The sequence below is a fragment of the Ochotona curzoniae genome, unplaced genomic scaffold, assembly GCF_017591425.1.
Source record: "Ochotona curzoniae isolate NIBS_2020 unplaced genomic scaffold, NIBS_Ocur_1.0 scaffold_4701, whole genome shotgun sequence".
In the NCBI taxonomy this organism is placed as follows: Eukaryota; Metazoa; Chordata; class Mammalia; order Lagomorpha; family Ochotonidae; genus Ochotona; species Ochotona curzoniae.
Window position 1 is genome coordinate 83,448,797 of NW_024467122.1, and position 24,095 is coordinate 83,472,891.

Consider the following 24,095-nt stretch of genomic DNA (forward strand, 5'->3'; position numbering starts at 1 on the left):
TGGTTGGCCATAAAAAATCCACTCTAAGGGTACCTGTTGTGGTATAGTGGGTAGAGCCAACACTTGTGATGCTAGCATCACATGTGGATGTTGGTTTGTATAATGGCTGGCCCACTTCCAATCCAGTTCCCTGCTCATGAGCCTGGGGAACGTAGCAGAAGTTGGCCCAAATGTTAGAGTGTCTGTGACGCACGTGGGAAATCTAGATGAAGCTCCTGGCTCTTGGCTTCAGCCTGGCCCAGCACTGTCCACTGTGGCCTTATGGAGATTGATCCAGTTGAAATAGCTCTTTCTGAGTGTGTGTTATGTATGTGTTCACTTCCAATGTAATTTGGACTTTCAAAGTAATATTTTAAAAAAAAAAGTTCACAAATTGTACCAACATTTGTCTTGGTTGGTGTAATTATTGATATACTGATCACTTAAGCTTTTTTGTTGTTCTTTTGTTCAGTTCTGTTTCCATTTTTCTGCCTTCCTGTGGATAACTTTGCTCCTTACTCTAGGTATATTATACGTATGTGACACAGTCTCTTGATATCAGCATCATCAGTTACATTGAGGTGTAGGAACTTCATCTGCCTATAAATCTCTTTTGTCCGCACCACCTAGAATATAATTGCATTAAGTATTAATCTGTACTTTGCAAATATATTAGGCAATGTTATTCAAACTATTTCGAAAGCTGCAGAACAACAGGAAAGTCTATTGTATTTATCTGTATATTTTTCTTTTCATTGTTCTTTCCTCCTTCCTGGTAGTTTAGGATACCTTTTGTCATTTCTTTTAGGTTTGAAGAACTCCCTTTAGTAGTTCCGCTCCACACACACCAGGCTCATCCTTTTTTTTTTCCTTTAAAAAAAGAATTATTTTAATTGGAAAATCAGACATATTGAGAGGAAGAGACAGAGAGGAAGATCTTCTGTCCAATGATTCACTCCTCATGTGGCTGCAATGACCGGAGCTGAGCTGATCTGAAGCCAGGAACCCAGAGCCTCTTCTGGGTCTCCCATCTGGGTGCAGGTTCCAAGGCTTTGAGCCCTTCTCTACTGCCTTCCCAGGCCACAAACAGCGAGCTGGATGGGAAGCAGGGCAGCTGGGACACGAACTGGTGCTCATATGGGATCCCAGCACATTCAAGTGGAGGACTTCAGCTACTAGGCTACTGTGCTGGGCACAACCAGCTTACTTTTTATTTGAAAGTGAAAGCAACAGGGAGATCATTCATCTGCTGGTTCATTTCTTAAATGTCTGGAACTCAATCTCCTGCATGGGTGGCAGAAAACTCAAGTATGGGCCGGAACTGTGGAATAGTTAAACTTCCGTTTGGGCGCTGATTTGAAGCCAGACTGTTCTATCTCCAACCCAGCTCCCTGCTAATGGCCTGAAAAGCAATGGAGGATGGCCCAAGTGCATGGGTACCCACAGGAGAGACCTGGAAGAGGTTCCTGGCTCTAGATCAGCTCAGCTCTGGCCATTGTGGCCATTTGGGGAGTGAACCAGTGGATGAAGATCTTTCCCTTTCTTTCTCCTCTCTAAAAGCTTTCAAATCAAGATACATAAACCTTTTTTTTTTTTTTTTTTTTAAATCCCGAGTACTTGGGCCATCACCAGCTGTCTCCCAGCAGTATTAACAGAAATTGAATGGGAAGCAGAACCCAGCTCTCCTGCAGTGGGATGCAGGTATCCCAAGCCGTGGCTTAACCTGCCTCAACACCTCACAGCATCACCAACCTCCCCCAAACTCAAGTCTTCCACATCTGCTTCTCTAACAAATGAGGGTGATATTGATATCCGCTACACTGGAGGGGAGGAGAACTAACCAGGATGACACTACAGCCTTATCTGTTCCTCTGTACACACGTTTCTACTATCATCTCTGGCTTGGGAGTCCAGAAAAACCATGGCCCAGCACTCTTGCGTTTTCTTCCTGCAGGTCTCCCCCTCATGAGGAATGCATAATCTAGTTGCCCACTCTGCCAAGTCTGCTGGCGGCTCTGCTTCCTCTCACCCACATTCCGTGTCTGCTAAAAATGTGAGCCATGAAGAACTTCACAATATGCAGAGGTTAACAGACATGTATCAGATTCCAGAAGAAATGAAATTGTAGATGGATTCTAAAAGGAGCTATTGTGGCAGGAGGGAGGGAAGGAGGGGTCAGGACTTGGGAGAGGGCCCTGTACAGGCTTCAGGTGTTCCACTCCACAAAACAGAAGCAGGAAAGATACTGCCCATGTGCTCATTCTCTGCATTTATCTGTTGGTTTGAAACATTTGAAATTGCACTGAGGGCATTTGTGGAGGTGAGGAGGACATAACATGGATGCCATCAGAGTGCCGTAATTACTCTGAAAAAAGAAAAAGCCAAGTTCATGGACATTTTAAACATCTGACTCAAGAAACAGACTGCTTCAAAGGTTTCCCTCCCCCCACACACAACATCAGCAAGTGAACAGAGATGGAAACTTCAACAAATAAACATTCAAAAGCTTCATCTGAAAGTCAGAGAGAGAGAGAATCTTCAATCCACTGGTTCACTCACCAAGTGCCCACAAGAGCTGAGACTGGGGCAGGCCATGTGGGTGGCAGAGACCCTGTACTCCCATAGTCCCAGCTCCATCACTGGCATCATGGTAGCACTCCAACCTCTCAGTACCCAGGGGGCCCTGCAGACAGCAGAGGGCCCCTGGCATGAATGGTTTCCCAGCCTCCATCTGCTTTCCTGTGCCCATCGGGCTTGCTGTGCACCCAGGTGGATAGCTGACAGTAGAGGTGGGCAGGGTTTTGCCCACTTCCTTGTGGTACAGAGAACAGGCCTAGGCTAAGCGGAGTAGCTGCTCCATGGGATGACAGGTGCCAGCTGCTGCCTCTGCCTATCAGCAGCCCAGGGTCTGAAGCTGGTGTGTGGGTGAACACCCTAAGATCAATGATGCCAACAGATACAGCACATCCTGACATGGAAGGTCTTGAGGTGGTTAACTTTTTTTTTTTTTAAAGATTTGTTTATTTTATTGGAAAGGCAGATGTACAGAGAGGAGGAGAGACAGAGAGGAAGATCTTTCATCCGATGATTCACTCCCCAAGCGGCTGCAATGGCTGGTGCTGCACCGATCCGAGGCCAGGAGCCAGGAACTTCCTCCAGGTCTCCCACGCGGGTGCAGGGTCCCAAAGCTTTGGGCCGTCCTCTATGGCTTTCCCAGGCCACAAGCAGGGAGCTGGATGGGAAGCAGGGCTGCTGGGATTAGAACAGGTGACTATATGGGATCATGGTGTGTTCAAGGCGAGGACCTTAACCATTACACTATCGGGCCAGGCCCAAGGTGATTAAATTTCGGAAAAAAAAAAAAAAAAGATTTTCAACAGTAACAAGAAATCACAGAATTGCTAATAATGCAAGTGTTTTCCTGGATTCTTCAACTTACTGTCTGCTTTTAGCTTAACTGCAAACAGCAACCAAGGTCCAAGACTCAATCAGGATAAGTCCTTCAGCAGGCAACCCCCACCCCACCCCAGGATTCTGATAGAGTAAAGGGCACCCTCCTTGGTGGGTTCAACTTAGGGATCCTTAGCTCCTCTGTTGACTGGTCAGAGCCCTGGGCTAACCTGAGAAGAAACCCAAAAAGAATTCTGCTGGAGGAGAAATCCACCCGATCCCGGGAGGCGGCCAGGCTGTGGAGCATGACCAGCTCCTCAAGGGCATCAGCCGCATGCTGAAGGACCAGGTCTGGGGACCCCTCTCAGCTTTGCCTCCCTTGCACCTGGGACTGCTCTGGGGGTCTTCCTACTTAGAGCCAGGCAAGAAGGTGTCAAACTGAACTGAAGGACTGTGCCTACTGCACAGTCACTCCCACAAAGGACCCACTGTGAGATGTTCCTTCTCCGACAAAACTTGTCCCCTTTTTCAGAGCCATAGCTGCAGTCCTCCCTTGTCCCCAAGGGTTCTGCTGTCCTTGAAAATGGTATTGGGGTGGTTGGGGGGGGGTAGAAGGAGAATGAGCATGGCTTTCCGGGAACGTGATCTTCAGTTCAACACGGCATCCACTGTCTGGACCACAGCACGTGTCCAAGACGGATGGAGCCAGCACTGGTGTGAAACACAGGCAGCCAGACAGTAACTTGGCAGATCCCTACTAACCCTTCGGTCTCCAGGCTGTCTCCTTTTTGGATGGACCTTGAATATGCACATGGGCGTGCAGGGAGCAGGTAGAGCATGGGTGCGGTCCCCCAAGGAGCCAGGTTACTCAGCCATCAAGTCATGATATGCACCCCTGACTCCCAAGGAGACAGATCTCAACCTCATTGACCCACAGGATTTCTGGTCATCCAAAGTCACAGTTTTGACAATACAGGTGATACAGGTGCATGACAGAAAAATGCCATGACCCTCTTTATTAAATGCCAGCACAAAGACTGGCCCCCTTCTTTCCAGGCACTGGGACTCGTGGGCAGGGGGCTCCATGCCCGGCCGGGGCGCAGTGGAAGCTCCTAAGGCCAGCACCCTCCTTGGTGCCGGTGCTGCTGGCTCAGGTCAGCTCAAATTCTTGCTCACAGTAGCCTACGTTGAGTGGCTGGGCCTGGACTCCTCGCCTGCAAGAGGACATGAAGAGATCGCACATAAGCCTCGAGGCACATAAGCTGTGCATCAGTTTACCTGGGGAGTTCACCTCCAGCCTACCTGGGGCTGGCACAGGGAGACCCAGGGACTTGGGGGAAGGCCTCCCTGTTTCTCTCCTGCATGCCTGTACCCCTGCCAGCTGGGTGCCTCTGCTCTTGGCTCTAGAGGGCTGCATACTGGTGAGTGGCAGGGGTTACGTTGCAGGCCAGTGTGTGGGCTGGGCACAGAACAATCTTGCCTTGCATCTCAAACCCCCAAGTTCTTAGACCTCATCAGTTTTCCAGAGGGGCCCTCCAGGTATCCTTCCTTTGTTAGGAAATGAGCAATATGCATTTTTCAAGTGTAGAGGGGACTGTGCCTGCCAGGTGGGCTAAGCTGTATACCTAACAGGTCAGGCCCACAGTGTCTACTCCAAAGCTGGCCTCTTGTAGCTCAGGTTGTCACTGTGACTCCCTCCCCTGCAGTCAGGGGCACACCTGGGCCTGCTCTCCACCTTGGGGGCCCTCCAGCCTGCTTACCTCAGCAGCTCACAGCGGAAGTGTGACAACCGGTTAAAGGCAAATTCTGTGTCTGTCGTCAACTCGTTGCTCCACAGCCTCTCGGCAACAGCCCCGGCTCTGGGCCTGGAGGGACGCATGGGAGGACCAGCAGGTAAGGCCCCGTGTTGCCAAGCAGCTGCCCACACACAGATCACTGCCTCCTTGGGTTCTGCCCATGCCCAGAGCTGAGGCAGGTAACCAACGCCTTGCTCAGGGTCACATCACTTGGCTTTGTCTTTATTCAAAGGTGGCATGGGACCCCCCCGCCCCTTCCTGTCATATGGGAGCAAGAATAACTGTGACCACTGATTACTTCAGCTGTGGGACCCAGGCTGAGGGGACTGCTGCAGGACACTGCATGGGAACTGCCGACTCCCAGGAGCAGATCTGCAGCCAGGCAGTCGCAACGCCTAGGCCTCATTGTGTCCCCTGTGGTACCAGGCCCAGAGATCCCTGCCCTAAACACCTATTGGCTGTGGAGAGTCACGTGGGAACTATGCATTTCCGGCAGAGCCCCTTTTCCCAGGCAGGAAGGGATGGGGATGTTGTGACGAAAGGAGTCCTGTCCTCAGCCCAGCCCCTCTTACCAGAGCCTGGGGACAAGGTTTGTGCTGTCCACGTACTCTCCCCACATACAGGCCTCTCCACCGATCACCAGGGCCTTCTGCTCGGGCGTACCTGTGGGCTCAGGCAATGTGGGCTCCCCTTCAGCCCTCCTCCCAATATGGTCCCCACTCCTCAGTGTCTGACCCTGACCCCCCACTGCCCACCAGCCCAGTCAGGAACTGCCTCCTTTACCTGCAAAGGCCAGGGGCTCCACCGTGTAGAAGTTCTTCCAGTCGGGGCCGTACGCAATGCGGTTCAGATACCAGGGGGCGGAGAGGAGGGCCCGGAAGCCAGCCTTAGTAATCAACTCTAGCTCTTTCAAGTAGCCCACAGGGTTCTCTTCCCGCCATACCTGGACGATGGTGTCTGGCCGAATCTGCCGCCAGAGCACAGAGCAAAGGGACTGTTGGACCCAGTTTTTACTCAGCACTCCTGGGGGCTGTGTCTCCTATCTCCCCAACTGCTGAGTGTGTCTGTGACACCTCAGGATGAGCTCATGCCCCAGGGCAGGGGCCACCGGCCCTGGTCCTCCCACACTTCTCTGTTTGCTGGCTGGTACCTATGCTTTAGGCTGGGACCTGGATCCTGCAGGAACCCAGCATGTGACAGGAGGCAAAGATCTGACTGGCACCACTGACTTCACTACAAGAGAAGGGGCGCTACGCTCACACAGCTGCGAGGCCCTCAATGGTGATCCAGGAAGGAAAACACAGCCTACCTGAGTCTGAGGAACCCCCAGATACCCTGGCAGTGTATTAACTCTAGATGGGTTTGTAGCGAGAGAAGACAGAAGCTGTGACCCCACACCCAGGGCTCAGTCTCTGCAGCCTTTCCGGAGGAGATGGCAGACTGCTCCAAGTACTCTGACTGGGAAAGCGTGGCCCTAACCAGAGGCTCCGCTCCTGAGGAGGTGTGGAAGGGCCAGGGAGGGTGCAGGGGGTCCCGCGCAAGGCTCACCTTCACTTTGTTGTCAAACACTTCCTGCCACACCACGTAGCCTCTGCCGTAATCAGAGATGATGTCCAGAAGGCTGCCAGGAGGGGTGCAAAGGGAGTGTGTTGGGCTCAGCCTGGCTGGGGTTGCGGATGGATACCCTGCAAGCCCAAGAGGGCGTGAGGACCCCCACAACCCCTGCCCTTTTCCTTACGTCTGGATGTAGAAGGACTCAAGCTGTTTGAAGTCACTGCCGAAGCCCCTCTTCTGCATGAAGTCCTGGATATCCGGGTTGGACTTCCTGCGTTGTAGCAGAAGGCACTGTCACCCTTGCAGGGTCCTGTGTGTTAGTCACCTGTCTCTCTACCCCCACCTATCTTTCCCAATGGAAACACTGATGAGAAGGCGTGGTATGGGGGTGGTGAGATGGGGAAAAGCCACGTGCAGGAGCTGTACGTGTGAGCCGGACCACAGTGAGTGGCCTTTCCCTTCACAGCTCCAGCACGTGAACAGCCTGACTGCCCACCACTGCTAAAGACCCCACCTCACCACGTCTGTCTTCTTTCCTCCTGGTGCCTCCAGAAAGCAAAACTGCCATCTACTTTAGGAAGCCCCATTGCCCCTTTGTGCTCATGAGAGCTGAGTTCGGGCTTTTTGGTGAAGGTCAGGGAAACCTGGCATGCAGGAGTCTCTGGTGCTTGTGTCACTTTTCACCCAGTTTGTCTTGAGCTCCATGCACAGAGGACTATTCTTTCTCTACAATTGCCTGCCCAGAGCTTGTTTCTCCATAAACACCCGAAGGATGCCAAGGAGGAGGAAGGGAGAGATCATCAAGTGAAAATCACAAGGGAGTCTCTCAGAGGAGATGCAAGAAAGCCAAGGTGTGAGACCATGGTCCCAGGGGAGCATCCGGGGCGCCTGACCCTGCTGTGCTGGGAGTGGGTGGGTGGGTCAATGAGCTCGTACCAGCAGGTGAAGTCAACTTCATCTCCGCCAAGGTGCAGATAGAAATCTGGGAAGACAGAGCTGACCTCCAGGAAGAACATGCTCATGAACTCATATGTATTGTTGAGGATGGGATTCACCGGCCCGAAGGTGCCTGAGGGCTGGGAGCCCGAGTAGCAGGGAGTCAGCAATCCAGGGATACCTAGCTCAACAGAGAATCACATGAGGTCAAATGTGTGCGCACGCAGGCAGGCACACATACAAGAGTGAAGCAATCTTGTTCACCAATATTACAGGAATACAAGGCTCACACATGCTGTGTCCATCACAGCCATTCATCCACAGTGGCCTGGGCTTCCAGCAGGGGCTGCCCTTGCTCCCAAGGCTGCTCTCCCCATGCTGCCTGGAGGCAAAGCAGAGGGGGAGCCCCATCTGTGTTGCCTGACTCCTCCTGTCTGCCAGGGTCCACATTTCCCAAGGGACCACTCCCTCGGCCCAGGATCTGCTAAAGTTCACATCACATGAAAGGCTTGAACGTCTCCAGGCCCCCCCCCGCCCCCCCAGCCAAGTGCTTGTTTTGCCTCTCCGAACCAGTTTATGGAGGTTCTGTGTGTGGGGTGGGCATCTCTCAGATCCCTGAGCTTGCACAGGCGCCCTCGTGGGGCACACTGAGCTGAGTGCAGAGGGCATCTTCCCAACCTCATTCTGACAGCTGGGGGAAGCTGATGGCAGAGCAGATCCTCTTCAGGACCACACCTAAGAGCCACCGACTGGAAACCCATGCGCTGGTGGAGGGGCCCTCCTCCTACCCCACCTGGTCAGCTGCCTCACCTGGTCCCCAGGACTGAGTGTGGCCAGGAGTGTCAAACTCTGCCAACACACGGATACCCCGGAGACGTGCGTACTCGATGACCTCCTTCACGTCCTGTGCTGTGTAGATGTGAGTGACAGGGTTGTAGGACCCCTGCAAGGAACGAGACACCCACCTTCAGGCTCTCTTCTCCCTAAGACTCGGCAGTAAGACACCCAAAACACCACAGCCCCATGGTGGCCTCCAGGACTTCACCACAATGGCTGCTCTATCTGAGAATCCCAAGCCTCAGTGAGGTACATGAGGTGGGCACTGTGCCCACAGAACAGAACATAAGTACCGAGGAAGGCAGGCCTGGGCGAGATGGGTCACACAGCAGACTAATGACAAAGTTTGCACTGAAGGGCAGGTGTCAGTTCCAAGCCCTCATTTCCAAGCCCACTATCTAACCCGTGGGTCAGTACATCTGCCCAAATCTCATTGGCCACTGTCCTTGCTGGCCAATGTCAGGCTCACACAGGAACCCACCATTGTGGACAAGAATGCACACCAACCTTTCTTGTGAGTTCGGGGAAGGTGGCGCTCTCGTACGGGAAGGAAGAGTCATCGACCAAGTGCCAGTGGAAGACGTTGAATTTGTTGTACGCCATGACATCCTGTGGGCCAGAGTAAATGCAAGCTTTGGGAATCCACGCAACATAGGAGGGTGGCACCCACCACAGTGTCCTGCAGTCTCTCCAACCATGCAAATAACCTAGACAGCGATGCTGCCCTCTGCGCCACCTTCTGCGTAGCTTGCCTGACTCTGCTGGTCCAGGCTGTGAGGCCTGCTGGGAGCGCAAGGCACTGTGAGGCGCAGAGCTGAAGCCCAGGCTGATGGATGCCAAGTTCCAGGCTCCGCTGCAACTGGGCACTAAACTCAGCTAAGCCTCTAAAGGCTCTCCCTTCTGACCTCATCCTAACTAAAGTGTTGGGCCTGGTCCAAGAGGCCAGGGCACCCTGGCTCACCATAGCCACACAGACAGATTTAGGTCCCTCTTGTTACTTCCCGTGTCCCCTGGGGAGCTCCCCAAGAATTGCATGCTAATTTCTCACTCTTTGGGAATAGAGATCCCTTTCTTCCACCACCCAGAACCCCCTGCTGGCCCAAGGGTCTGGGTACCAGAGTGTCCAGGATGCTAGAGAGAGGCAGGTAGTGGCGAGATGTGTCCAACAGCAAGCCCCGGTGTGGGAAGCGGGGGAAGTCGTCAATCTCCGTCTTGTTGATGTAGAACTGTGTGTAGCAAACATGACAGCCTGTGACTGTCCTACGAGGGTGCCGAGCTCCCAAGAAAACACAGCCTCACACTCATGGCCACCAGCAGTCACCTGCCAGCAGCTGCCCCGTGCATTTGTGTCCTTCAAAGTGGTGGCGTCTCTGCATAGAAACATATCTCCCAAACCGTTTTCCATCCTTTTTTCACCCCTTGCATGCTGAGACTATTGTAAGCCCCTAGGACCCCACCCAAGGGTTTCAGGGAAAAAAAAAAAAAAACCCAGAAATGACACAAGAGGCCCCCTAGGAAGGTCCCCCCTGACTCACTGTGCCCTCAGCAGATCTCCAAACAAGCTGGCTGAAGGTCTCCAGGCCTGGGGAGAAGCAGAGAGAAGACAGAGTGGAAGGCTCTGGATGAGCAGGTGCCAGGAAGTGGCAGCCACTGTGCTACTCGAGAAGGTGGAGGTATCTCAGTGCCTACTGCTAAGTGTTGAAGCCCATGCACCTCTCTGTTTTCCCTTAGCCTTGAACCCTTCCAGGTCTGTGTTACGAGGATGGGACAGGGACGAGGTGGCTTAGGGGGGTTGTAGCTCCACAGACTAATTCGTCAGGAGCTACAAAGCCACACAAAGCAGTTCTCCTAGCTTGTGGACCCTCTACCACCTCTCTGACTTGGCCGTGACGAGGCAACCGGAAGCTTGAATTTCCAAGGACTCTGGTTTGAAGGAGGCGGCTCAATAATGACTCACAATCACGCTCTTCTGAGCTGGAGGAGGGATTGGGCTGTGGAGAGCTGAGGTGGGGGTGTGGGCAGAGGTGGCCAGAGGGCCCATGCGGAAGCTCCCACGGACAAGCAGGCCAAGTTCAGAGCACAGCGTGTTCCCAGCAGATGAGCTCTGCCTGTGGAATCCCTGAATACCGAGGGGGGAATGGCAGGGTCACGAGGATGCACCTGGGTGCCAGTGGCCTGAAGAACTCCAGTGGCCTACCTGTCCAACTCTGACTCAGACAGCCAGTCTCTAAGGCCTGGCTGGTTCCGGGCCCATCAGAGACAGAGGCGGTCAGCTGTTGGAGACAGGCAAGGGCAAGCAGAGGTCTTGTCCCAGCTGCAGGGCCTCCAGTTCTTTTGCTTTTAAGACCCTTTCTCCCATCCAAGTATCAACCAGGCCCAACCCTGCTTAGCTTCCGAGATCATACGAGATCGGGCGTGTTCAGGGTGTTGTGGCCATAGACTTAAGACCTTTTCTAATGACATGTTTCTCCCTGCTGGCTCCCAGGAGCATCAGCTGAGTCGGGGGTTGGGAGGAATGGAGGTGGAGGGAGATGTTCATCTGGTCTCAGGAAGCTTTCCCTAGGTTGGTCTGCAGCCGCCTGCGCCGTCGGTACCTCGGAGAGCTCCCCAGATGCTCTCGGAGATGAGTAAACACTGGTCGTCGTTGATCGTCAGGGTGTCTGAAACGGCAGAAACGGCCCAGGGAGGTGAAGCTTCTTCATCCTCAGCCTACAGTCCCAATGCTCTACCTAAAGCCCGGGACTACAAACAAAAAACAGCAAGAGTCTAACTTTGAAGAAATCTCTCAAAGAGGAGGCCTGCGCAGCGCAGGACAGCTTGGGGCTGATCTCCCGGGGAGAGGGTGGGGGAAGAGGCCTGTGGCCTAGGAAGAACTTGCCTGAGGGAGTTGGGCAACAGCAGCAACTCTGCACAAGAGTAGACTTTCCCTGCGCAAACACGAGACCCCTGCAGCACTGGGCTCAAAGTGCCAGGCCTGCCATCAGACAAGGGCTCAATGCACCCGGAGGGGTGAGGCCAGGGGCAGAAGCAACTCCCCACCCGCACCCACTTCACTCACGAATGGGGAGAGCATGGCTGCTCAGGGTGGTGGAAAGCAGCCTTAGGACTCGGGACTCAGTACACAAGCCCAGCATCCAGTCCCTAAGCACAGGCTCTTAATACCAGTGATGAGCACATGTGGCTGGGATAGAGACGCAGCAGGTATCCCAGTGAGACGAACTGGTTAGTGTCCTGCAAACACTTCTCTGTGGCTGCCCTCTGCACTGGGGAACTCTTGGTCCCCGCAGGCACGAGGGGCGCGGGTACAGCTCTGTGCAAGTCCTGGCTCCCAGGGAAGACAGGGCACGGTGGTACTTACAGTTCTCCACCGACTCCAAGGTAGGAAACTGCTCGCATCCTGGGTTGACCACAGAGACAATCAAGACGTTCTTCTCGGACACGAGCCATTCTTCTGCAAGGACAGGGGAAGCTCGCTGTGGCTGAGGTGCCACCACCTGGTCCCTCGACTCATGCCTGTGGTAAAAGGGTACAAAGTGGGCCCAGCATGGTAGCCTAGCAGCTAGAGTCTTCACCTTACATGCACCAGGATCCAATGTGGATGCCAGTTGTTATCCTGGAGGCCCCATTTCCCATCCTGCTCCCTGCTTGTGGCCTAGGGAAAGCAATTGAGGACAGCCCAAAACCTTGGGACCCTGTGCCTGTGTAGGAGACCCAGAAGAGGCTCTGGGCTCCTGGCTTCAGATCAGCGTAGCTCCAGCCATTGTGGCTGCTTGGGGAGTGAATTAATGGACAGAAGATCTTCCTCTGTTTTTCCTCCTCTCTGTATATCTGACTTTCCAATAAAAAAATTTTTGAAGTTTTTTTTTAAGCGATGAGAACAATACAGTGTCCACCCTGTGCTCAGGCCAGCAGCACATGGCCCTGCCCTGCCCCACCCAGGCAGGAGCCCTCTGGGCAGTGGCTTGTCTTCATCATGGCACTGTTTCTGTTCACTGCACAGCCCAGCCAGTTTTAACATCTCTTCATGAATGAGGCTTCTTGGTGAAGCAATAGTTCTGCACTCCTGGGACTGCACAGGGAGCTGCTTGCCAGGGCTCTGAGTACAGGCCTTCCACAGGTCAAAGAGCTGTGACAGGAGACAGAGCTGGCAGAGCTGTGGCCTCAGCAAAGGCACAGAGCCCCAGCCCAGCCCGCTTCCTTCCCTCCTCTTCCCTCGCAGACCCTTCACCCAGGCACAGGCACCGGAATGTGTCTAACGCCATCTGGAGACCCCAACTGATCCCTGCTTTCCAGCCAGCTCTGCTCTATGGCCGCCTGAGTGGTGCTCTACTGCCCCGTGTTTCTGCTCTTCTCTGGAGCCATGACGCAGCCCACAGACCGGGGCAAGAGGCTTCCCATGGAACCACAAGGCTGGGAATGGGACAGAAGGCATGGCCAGGAGAGAGAATTCAGAGTCAACTGGAATCGCAATGCCTCGTGAGCACAGCAGTGCCCCATTCATCCTCCCCACCTGTAGGCCCCGGTCTCCCAAGGGTTAACTTCACAGCTTAGCTTGTTTCTCAAGGTGTAACAGGATGGGCAATCCTGGCTTGACCGCCAAGTTCCCTCTTCCCTGCTTCCCCTTTTTCAAGATGCCCTCGGAGGAGCTTAGGAGTTGCTTGAGCATTGGGATAATACTGGGAGGAACTGGGCAGACTATAAAAGAGGCAGGCTAACCTCAAATAAACGGCATTCTCTTTACAAGAATGACCCACTGTGTTTTGTCTTTTTTGTAACCCTAGTCCCTCCGCTCGGCTCGGGGTGCACAGTGACGCAGGTGTTGCCGACACCCACCATGAACAAGCCTCTTGGTCCATCCAGTGAACACCTGCACCCATGCCACACCCACCGAAACCTGCAGGGAATGCGGGTGGTTACCGAGCCAACCCCCAGGCAGGCCAACTCAAAATGTGGCGTCACAACATGCAAGACCCCCCAGACTGCGGGGGCGAGGGCCACTGTCAAGGCACACTCTGCAGGACTATCTCAAGCTTCTCAATCAAGCAGACAAGCACAGAGGAGGAGATTGAAAGCTATGTCCACCCCTCCTTGCTGGTCCCACCCTCAGGTCTATGCCATGGAGCCCCTGAGCACTTCCCCACACTCCCTGGGAGTGTCTGCAAAACAAGGAGAGATCACACAATAGCCTCGCCCCAGTCCTGGTCCTAATGGCAACTGTGGCAGAGGCGGCACCAACCTCAGGCAAAGCCGAAGCACAAATGGAGCTGGGAAAATACCAGGCCGTTCTTCTGCAGTTTCATTATCATTCCTATGTGTGCCTGCCACTCCTGGGTATGCGGCCTTGGTGGGGCGGGGCAGGCACAGACTCCCCTGGAGAGCCAAGAGCACTCTTCCAGAACAGCGCCCCTAACGACGTCCCTGTCATAAGGGCTTGCCATTCCCACCCTGCCACCTCAGATCCAGTGCTCTATGGGATGTGCTGGGGTACGCTGCCATGTCCTCGAGTGCTGAGAGGAAGGACTGGGAGCCATCGAAATAGGAGGAAAGTCGGCCATTCCTGCATTCATTTACTTTCAAATGTATTTGAGAGGATGGCATGACGGCATAGCAAACTACTTCTCTGCTTATGGTGTCTGCATTCCATAAAGGTACCAGTTTGTGTACCGCTTGCTCCACTTTTGACCTAGTTCCCTACTGGTGTCCTGGGAAAGTACCAGAGGATGTCCCAGTCCTTGGGCTCCTTGTACCCATGTGGGAGACCTGGAAGAAGCTCCTGGCTCCCCGCGTTGTTCTAGCCTAACTCCTGTTGTGGCAGCCATTTAAGGAGTGAATCAGAGCATGGAAGAAGATCTCTGTCTCCCTGGCTTATCCTCTCCCTCAGTAATTACAGTTTATAAGTAAAAGAAATAAATCATTTTTTTTTAAAGAAACTTATCTGAAAGGCAGAAACAGAGATAGAGAGATCTTCCATCTGCTGACTCACTTCCCAAACACTCACTTGTCAGTGTGAGTCTCCCCTATGAGCAGCAGGGACCCAGCTGCTGGCACCCACACCAACAGCCTCCCAGGGTGTTCACTGGCAGGATGCTGGAACTAAGACCTGAGACTCAAAGCCAAGTGCTTTCGTCCACTGAGGGACACCAGTGTTCCAAGTAGCCCCTGAACCGTTGCCCACACCTCTACCCCTGGGTTATTTCACAATTGTTCACAAAGCGTGGCCTCTGAGGTGCTCTGTGCAGGTGGATCCAGTACAGCTGCCTTGAGACACACAATGCCCACACACCCCCAGGTTCCGGGAACCGGGTGTGTTCTGGGTGCTTGACACACCTGAGGCACCGGAAACTGGATGTGTTGTGGATACCTGCTGGCTGGCAGCAAATTCCAAGGCCTCAGGCACTGAGTGGCATCAGCAGGCTGGGAAGCAGGAAAAGCAAGTTTTGGTGCTGCCATCGTTCCCATATACCACAATCTTGGCTGTCTCTCAGACACCCAGGCCTTCCTGAACTGTAGATGGAAGCCAAGCCCCAGGGCCCCTTCTGTGACCCCAGCCTCCTGCTGCCGACACTCACCGCCCTGCTCTCATGCAAACCTGTGCACTGTATCTTTTTTAAAAAAAATTTTTTAGGGGGGCGGTAGGGATGGAAAAAAATTTTTTTTTTAAAGTTCCAGCAGACAGGGAAACTCCCTCCACCAAAGTGCCATGGCTACCCTTCCTCCATGCTCCCATCCTGTCTCCAGGCCTCTCACCCTGGCCTGGGAGCCTCGGACACGGTGAAGCACCACCTGCACAGCTTATCTCTTGTCCCCCTCTTTGCTAGAGCCATTGTCCCTGACCCCGGCTGGATGCAGGAGCCTCAGGTTGCAGTGCTTTCCTCTGGAAAGGGGGACTTACTACTGCCCGGGAGGAACCTGAAAACTGCGAGTCCTTCCTCAGTGCCACTAACTGCTCTGTCCCACTATCCTGCCACCCCTGACCCAAAACATTCCCATCACACCAAGGCGCTTCACTCACAGTAATGGTCCCAGAATGGAGAAAACAAGTGGCTTCTGGCTAAGTTTATGGACTGAAGACCAGGGAGGTCAGGCTGTCTCTCTCCTGCCCTGTGCAGCCCTGGGCAGTGGTTTCCCATACCCACAGAGCTCCGCCTTCTACCCCCACACCTGTGGGCATGTTTAGGCCTCTTCTCCTCAGATCCAGCCTAATGAAGCCCTTGAATGCATGAGCTTCCAGCCCATTTCTGCACTCTAGCCAATCTGTGCTTATGGAACATAAGGAGCTGTGCTAGGGAATGGCAGAGTGACAGAGAAAACAAGGGGCCAGCATTGTGTTGAAGAGGGTTCAGCCATAGATCTTCAGGCTGGCATCCAACACTAGAGCACTGGTTCTTCAAGTCTTGGCTGCTCCAAACTGATCCAGCTCCCTGCTTTTACTACATCTGGCAAAGTAGCATGAGATGACCCAAGATGAATCCCTGGCTCTTAACTTTGGCCTGGGTGAGCCTTGGCTGTTATGGCAGACAGCCTCTCTCCACCATCACTCTGCCTTTCAAATAACTAACTCAGCTCCTTAGAAAAAAGCAAAATCAGGGGACTGGCGTAATGGCACAGAAGGCTGATCTGCCGAGGTGCAGGTATCCCATAAGGGTACCAGTTTGTGTCCTGGCTCCTTCACTTCTAATTCAGCTCCCTATTTATAGCCTGGGAAAGCAGCAGAGGAAGGCTGAAGTCCTTGGGCTTCTGTTCCCACACAGGAGTCTCCGAAGAAGCTCCTGGACCCCAGCTTCACACCAGCCCACCTCTAGCTGTGGAGACTATCTGGGAAGTGAACCAGAATATGGAAGATATCTCTGTCTCTTCTACTCTGTGAAATTGTCTTTCAAATAAAAATAAATAAAGAAAGAAAAATCAGCCCTGTTCCCTGCCCTGGTAGTACTTCCTTTCATTTAAAAAACTATTTAAAAAAAGACATTTATTTGTATTGGAAAGACAGATCTACAGAGAGGAGGAGAAACAGAGAGAAAGATCTTCCATCCACTGATTCACTCCCCAAGTAGCTGTTAGATGATGACCACCGCCCGCCCGCCCACTGGTGGAATAATATCGGCAAGTTGTTCAGAGTTGTAATGGAAGCTTTATTGGAAAATCTGCTCCTGGGCCCCCTTCACGCAGAGGGGAAGGAAGAGGGAAGCGAAAAGGGCGCCTGAGATACGTGTGGAGGAGTTTTATACCCCTCTAGACTCGTGGGCAGGAAAAGGGGCTGTTTGTGCCCCAACTATGTAAGGAATATCCGTTCAGGTGTGCCATTGGTCAATAGGAATCCTGCCAGGTCGGGGCCATAACTGGCTCCTGTGGCTCCTTTGGCTCCTTTGTTCCAGGCTGAAGCCTGGGATATATGCCGGGGTGGAGCAGACCAGCCCCCTTGTCTCTAGTGCCCTGGGCAGCCATCAGTAGCCACAATGGCTAGAGCTAAACCGATCAGATACCAAGTGCTAGGAGCTTTTTCCAGGTCTCCTATGCAGCTGCAGGATTCCAACACTTTCCCAGGTTACAAGCAGGGAACTAGACGGAAAGTGGAACAGCCAGGGCACAAACCAGCACCCATATGGGATCCCAGCACATGTAAGGTGAGGAGTTCAGCCACTAGACTACCACTCTAGGCACCCTAAATTATTTTTATAAAGGCTGTGTGTGTGTTTGTGTGTGTTAGAGAGAAAATACATATGATACAGAGACAGAGATATTCTACCTGCTGTTTCATTCCCAAATGTCCGTAGCAGCCAGAACTGTATCAGCAGAAGCCAAGACTCAAGAATCCCATCTGGGAGGGTTCTGGAGGGACACAGGTCACCTAGCCTGGGGTCCTGGGGCCAGCCTGTGAGGTGGGTCCAGGGTTCAATAGCCCCAGAAGTGAGAGATCCAGCAAGGCTTGGGACGCCTGGCCCAGGTCACCTGGCTCACCTGCAAGAACATCCTTTTTAATGGAAAAGGTAGAGCAGTGGACACAGGCCCTGTTGTAAAAGGAGAATATGGCAGCTCATTTGACACCATAGCGAAAGAAGGAGAACAGAACAAACTGGACAACTACCCCAGTCAGACGATGACAGCAAAAAATCCCAGTGAATGGAAACTACTTGAGGCTTACTAAGTCAGCCAATGGACATTGGGAGGGTGACATCATCCTGGGACTGGTGAAATTGACAGCATTTTAGAACTCTCCAAATCACTTGGGTAAAACCCTTGGAATATGTACACATCCAGACTCTGGGTTGACAAGAGGTGGCAGTTCCTCATCCCTGGGTACTGGGACATTTGGAAAGTCATGAGTGGCTTCCACCTTAGTCTCTTCCCTTCCCCCAGAAACAAGGAGAAACAGCAAATTTGGAAATAGTGAGTTCATCCACTTTTCCCTAAATCTCGATCCTTCCCACCCTGATCAAACATGTAATCATTATAAAAGATAAAATTAAATTAAAAAGAAAAAAACGAATTCCATCCAGGTAATCAACACGGGCAGCAGGGGCTCAAGTACTTGGGCTATCGCCTGTTGCTTCCCAGGATGTGCACCAACAGGAAGCAGGGATGCAACTGTGATGTAGCAGTCTGAAGTTGCCACATAACCATCTGCACCAGTATACCTACAACTATAAACTACAAATCTACTTTGGCCAGAATGGTGGCTCAACATGCTAGTCCTATACCTGTAAGTGCTGGCAGACCATATGGACGCTGGTTTGTGTCCCTGTTGCTCTACTTCCCATCCAGCTCCCTGCTAATGGCCTGGGAAGGCAGTGGAGAATGGGCCGAGGTTTTGGGCTCCTGCCTCTACTTGGGAGGCCTGGAAGAAGCTCCTGGTTCCCAGCTTCAGATCAGCTTAGTCCTAGTTGTTGCAATCACTTGCAGAATGAACCAGCAGCTGAAAGAGCTCTCTCTGGCTCTCCTCACTCTGTAAAAAAAAAAAAAAAAAAATCTGTCTTTCAAATAAAAATAAGTAAAGTTAGGGCTCAGCATGGTAGCCTAGCTAAAGTCCTCACCTTGCCTTGCACATGCTGGGATCCCATATGGACGCTGGTTCATATCCCAGTGGCCCTGCTTCCCATCCAGCTCCCTGCCTGTGGCCTGGGAAAGCAGTCGAGGACGGCCCAAAGCCTTGGGACCCTGCATCCGCGTGCGAGTCCTGGAGGAAACTCCTGGCTCCTGGCTCCTGGCTTCTGGCTTTGGATCAGCTCCAGCTGCTATGGCCACTTGGGGAGTGAATCATCAGATGGAAGATCTTTCTCTCTGTATCTCCTTCTCTCTGTATATCTGACTTTCCAATAAAAGTAAATATACCTTTTTAAAAATCTTTTAAGTATATACATATGAATATATTAAAACATTTTATTTGGCAATTCAAAAGAGTGAGAGAGAGAACACTTTCCCCTTCACTGCTTCGTTTTCCCAAAGTCCAGGAGACAGGAATTTAACCTAGGTCTCTCAGGTGGGTGGCCAGCGTTTCGGCCATTGCCTGTTGCCCAGCAGAGTATGCATGACCTGGAAGCCAGAACTGAGAAGGAAGCACGACCCCAGGCAGCTCTATATGAGATGCAGGGGTCGTAGGAAGCATCTTCACCACTGTACAAAAGCTGACTTCACTGCAGCCAGTTACACCCAAGCACATAAACCCCTCTAATACTCCACCCTCTCAGCTGTTTTTCTTGCCAGACTATTAGAACATAAAGTTTAATTTAACTTTTTTAAGGATTATTTTTACTTGAAAGGCAGATTCACAGAGAAAGGAGGAGAGACAGAGAGAATCGTGTATCCATTACTTCACTCCCCAAGTAGTCACAATGGCTGGAACTGGAGAGGTCAGAAGCCAGGAGCTCAGAGCTTCCTCCAGGTCTCCCCAGGTGGGATGAGGAGCCTAAGGACTTGACCCATCTTTTGCTGTTTTCCCAGGCACATTAGTAGAGTGCTGGAACAGAAGCAGAGCAACTGGGACTTGAACTGGCGCCCCCATGGTAATCTGCAACTACAGGCAGAGGCGTTACTTAACACCACGCCTCTGAGGCCCACATCTGTATTTATTTATTTTTAAAATGTATTTAAAAAGCAGAGTTACAGAGAGAGGATGAGGAACAGAGATAGAGATCTTTCATGCACCGGTTCACTCTCCAAATGGATGGGGGGGCTAGACTGAAGCCAGGTGGGCTAGACTGAAGCCAGGAGCCAGGAGCCAGGAGCTTCTGGGTCTCTCATGTGGGTGCAGGGGCCCAAGCACTTTGGCCGTCTCTGCCTATTTTCCCAAGCTGTAGGAGGACATTGTGACCCTAGAAGGTCAGCGAGCACAGGATACAGTTGATTGGACAATATTTGCACAAGAACAACCTTTTGTATACCTGATTGGATACCATTTGTATAAGAACAGTTGAGTGGGGCCTGGCGGTGTGGCCTAGCAGCTAAAGTCCTTACCTTGAACGTGCCAGGATCCCATATGGGTGCTGGTTTGTATCTCGGCAGCTCCATTTCCCATCCAGCTCCCTGCTTGTGGCCTGGGAAAGCAGTGGAGCACGGCCCAAAGCCTTGGCACCCTGCACTCATGTGGGATACCTGGAAGAAGTTCCTGGCTCCTGGCTTCAGCATAGCACCGGCCGTTGCGCTCACTTGTGGAGTGAATCATTGGACAGAAGATCTTCCTCTCTGTCTCTGTCTCTCCTCCTCTCTGTATATCTGCCTTTCCAATAAATAACTAAATCTTAAAAAAAAAAAAAAAAAGAACAGTTGAATGGACATCATGTGTATGAGAACACTTGGTGGAATATACAAGACAAAAGGAGTTCCAAACAGAAGTATAGAAACAGTTGATGGGTTTTGTAGATACGCTCAATGCTTCCTCTCTTATCATATATGACCCTCAGTGTATAAAGTTTGATGCCACTAATAAACTTGGGCTTTGACCATCAGTCAAGAGTGTCTACGCGTGCTATGATCGGCTCCGTGCACCAAGTCCATCGCTGCAGGACAGCAACACCAAGCCATTAGCAGAATGGGAGGTGGGCCAGCTGGGTCTCCAACTGACTTACGTATGTAGCATTAACCTTCAATTCCACAATGTTGCCCCCTTAATTTGCATGTTTTAAATAATGACTTTAAGCACTTCTATTTACTAGGCATAATTTATGTTTGTTTTGTTTGTGTATGTATTCAAAAGGCAGAGTGACAGAGATCTTTCATCTTCTGGTTCACTCCACAAATGTTTGCAGCGGCTGGGGCTTGGCCAGGCAAAGGTCGGAGCCAGGCTCTCCGTCTGCAGCGTTGATGCAGATGGCAGGGGCCCAGGTACCCAAGCCACCCTGTACTGCCTCCCAGGCACATTCTCAGGAAGCTGGCTAGTAGGCCTGCAGTAGCCAAGACTTGAATGAGACATTCTGACCTGAGATGCAAGAGTCTTAAACAGTGCTTTAACATGTGGTGCCATAAATCCCACCCCTTGATTTTCAATCTTTAGACTCATCATATTCGTCTCTCTGTTGAAATTCTCCTCCAAGAAGATGATGAGACATTCATCACCATTTCCTTGTTCCCCACAGAAATGCCTGAAATGCACAACACTACAAAACAAGCAGCAGCAGCAACTCTCGGAAATCGGGCCCACTGTGAAGTGACATGGATAAAGAGAGGACAAACATTCTCTGGCTCACTCTGTAACAGTCACATTGGAGCCTCTGAGTCCTCCAGGGCATATGACCTTGCAAGGGAAATATTCAAGGCAAGGGCGTTAACAGTAGCTCAAGGAAGTAAGGTCTGAATTTTCCACAAACCACACCCAGACTCCAATATGCGGAAGTTTCCTGGGTTAGGTGCTACTCTGGGCTCCTAGAAAAGGATGTCGCTACAGGTAAACAAAGGAAGAAAAACAACAGCGACGAGAAGAGAAGCTGGCCGAGAACTGCAGGCTAAGCTGAATTAGGCTCTGAAGTGCCCCAGTTATTTTGCCCCCAGCCAAGAACTCTGTTCCTTGGGGCGGCTAAAGTCCTCGCCTTGAATGCCCGGGATCCTACATGGGCGCCAGTTCTAATCCTGGCAGCTCCACTTCCCATCCAGCTCCCTGCTTGTGGCCTGGGAAAGTAGTCAAGGATGGCCTAATGCTTTGGGATCCCTCACCCGCGTGGGAGACCTGGAGGAAGTTCCTGGCTCCTGGCTTTGGATCGGCACAGCACCAGCCGTTACGGTCATTTGGGGAGTGAATCATCGGACGGAAGATCTTCTTCTCTGTCTCTCCTCCTCTCTGTATATCTAACTTTGTAATAAAAAAAAATAAATCTTAAAAAAAAAAGAACAGTGCTCCTTATCACATGTTGCAGAAACAAAAAATATTCTCCTCTGTGTTCCTCTTCCCATTCCCCAGCTGCTTATTCACATGAAAAATAACACAACCACAAAGCTATCTTGCTCAATTTTCTTCCTCTTTGCTTTTAAAACCACACATCTCCTAGCAACCTAGTCTTGCACAGAGCACGCCTTAGTGGCCAGAGGAAAGGCTCCGTGCACTCAGCCAGTACAGAAAGCTAACCAGTGCTGACCCCTCCTCCCCAGCCAGCTATCCGCCTCACATCTCATTCTCATGGGCCCTGCTTGCAGTCTCACACTACGAAGAGTTAAGAGCCACAGGACTGCGGTCTTACTGGAGACTACAAAGTCCTCCTTCCCTTGGGATCATGTGTATCTTCCAAACGTGAAACTTGAAAAATACCCAAAACCAATGATGTGCAACCAAATCATTCATTGTGTCTTAGCTGGTGTCAGAATAAATGAAACCCAGCAAGCCTCCTTACAAACTTAACACAAAGTAGTCCTTTAATCTTCACACATGCAACAAGTAATTGCTGCATATTTCCTATGTCCCGGTCACACTCACAGGAACAGTGGCCAGTGGAGGCATGTTCAGCAGACTGTGACAAACTTGGCCACCTATTAACTTAATCACTGGTTTCATATTGGAAGGTAAGCAAATACAGTATGGATATTCCCATCATAATCTTCCACTATTCAACAGAACAATTGGGGGGAAAGTTGGTGGCAGTAGTACTGGTTTGGGGTAACTCAGAGGGCAGACCACAGTACGGTGTTAACTTGGCAGGCACCGTCAGAACATACCTGGAAAGCCCTCCTTCCAAGGCTGGCCAGTGAAACACCAACTCATTTTAACTTAGGGATTGGAAAGTTATTTCTTCATGGGGCTGAATTATGACTTCTCACACGAATCCCGAATTGACTGCCCATCCTGCGTGCCAGCTCTGGTTACATAGCTTTGCACAGCTCCCTGTGTCTTGTCTCAAAAAACTGTGAGTGTCACCTATATACCCAGCCTTGGTCCCGTTTTCAAAAGGACCTGGTCAGCATCAGATGTCTTTGCTGTCGGCTCAGGTCACACAACGGGTCAATAAGCTTTCATCCTGACCCCCCGCCCTCCCTGAGCCCTGTAGCAGCAAGCATTTGGGGATGAATGCCTAATACAAACCAAGACCCCAGGTTAGTGCGACCCCACTGTGGGTTCAGGGAAATAGTGAGCGGTAGAGGGGATTGGACCCTGGGAAGGTTGAGTCGGCAGTTGGAGAGAAAGGCGGAAGGCGGCAGAAGCGTGGGACCTGACGCCTGGCGGATGCCCGGGTGGGTGTCAGGGTGTGTGCGGGCGGGGAGACAGGCGGTGCTGCAGAGCCGTCCAGCTCTACCGACTCACCAGAGAGGTTGGGATGCGGCCAGGACCCGGCCCCGAAGAGCAGTTCCCGGTAGCGCTGGAAAGCCTGGTCCAGGACGGAGCAGCCCGGCTGCACGGCCGAGCTCGCATGGTAGCTGAACTGGAAGCTGTTCGGGTACAGGGTGTAGTGTCGGCTGGAGGTCTGGATGTACTGCGGCCAAGGCCACAGGGCCGCCGCCTGGCCAGCGAATGCAGCCGCCAGCAGCAGCCACAGCCACCGCCCGGAGCCGGCCATGGCCCGCCGGTGACCGCCCGAGCGGGCCAAGCTGCGCGAGCCCAGGTCAGGTGGACTGCGCCCACGTGAGGGACCAGCGCAGGGTCACGTGGCCGGGAGCCATCACGTGACTGGGCGCGCGTGGCGAGGGCCGCCGGCCACACTTCCGTGATCAGTTTGCTGCATTTTCGCTTCCTCTCTAGGCGCTAATGGGTAGGGGGGAGGACACTGGGTCCTAGCACCTAACGATCCTTCCCCGCGGGTGCCTGGCCTGCGTCTGGGTTAGCAGACATCGCCCTCTTGGGGATGCGAGAGAGACGTCGAGCGGAGGGGAAGTTTCCTTGCTGAGGACACCTGGCAAGTCCCAGGACAAAGGTGGAAGCCGCGTGTCACCTTGACCACAGAGGCCATAGGGCAAGGAGGGAGGGCAGTGGACCAAGGCTGAACTGTGGGCTTGGAGAGGAGTCGCTGGCTCACAGGCCCGGGACCCGTCTGTGTCTAGGGCCAACCTCAGATGTCAGCTATTCCCTCTCAACGGTTGGCTGCAGGTGGTCCTCTGGTTTCCGAGGTGCCAGGTGGAGGATGAAAGTGGGGTGGGCCCTCAGGAGCTCCATTCTCCTACAGAAATTTGATGGGTCAGAAGCTACTTGGC

General features: G+C 52.4%; 1 protein-coding gene across 4 annotated transcripts; it reads right to left on the minus strand.

Annotated features, from left to right (window-relative positions):
* Positions 1–4,342: 4,342 nt before the first annotated feature.
* On the minus strand, positions 4,343–23,502 carry HEXA (hexosaminidase subunit alpha). 4 transcript variants are annotated; one of them, XM_040969078.1, is made up of 15 exons: positions 23,212–23,502; positions 21,649–21,668; positions 11,851–11,923; positions 11,087–11,152; positions 10,028–10,074; positions 9,608–9,718; positions 9,000–9,101; positions 8,466–8,598; positions 7,656–7,836; positions 6,904–6,990; positions 6,714–6,786; positions 5,949–6,132; positions 5,738–5,828; positions 5,130–5,234; positions 4,343–4,583 (listed from the first exon to the last, which is right to left on the minus strand). In XM_040969078.1, exons 1-15 carry the CDS (start codon positions 23,462–23,464, stop codon positions 4,520–4,522), a joined length of 1,590 nt encoding a protein of 529 aa, XP_040825012.1. In that variant the 5' UTR covers positions 23,465–23,502; the 3' UTR covers positions 4,343–4,519. The 4 variants fall into 4 exon arrangements, with proteins under 4 accessions (XP_040825012.1, XP_040825010.1, XP_040825013.1 ...); XM_040969076.1 differs by lacking the exon at positions 21,649–21,668 and adding an exon at positions 22,836–22,840 and having other exon boundaries at positions 11,851–11,971; XM_040969079.1 differs by lacking the exon at positions 21,649–21,668 and adding an exon at positions 14,980–14,991 and having other exon boundaries at positions 23,204–23,502.
* Positions 23,503–24,095: the final 593 nt, after the last annotated feature.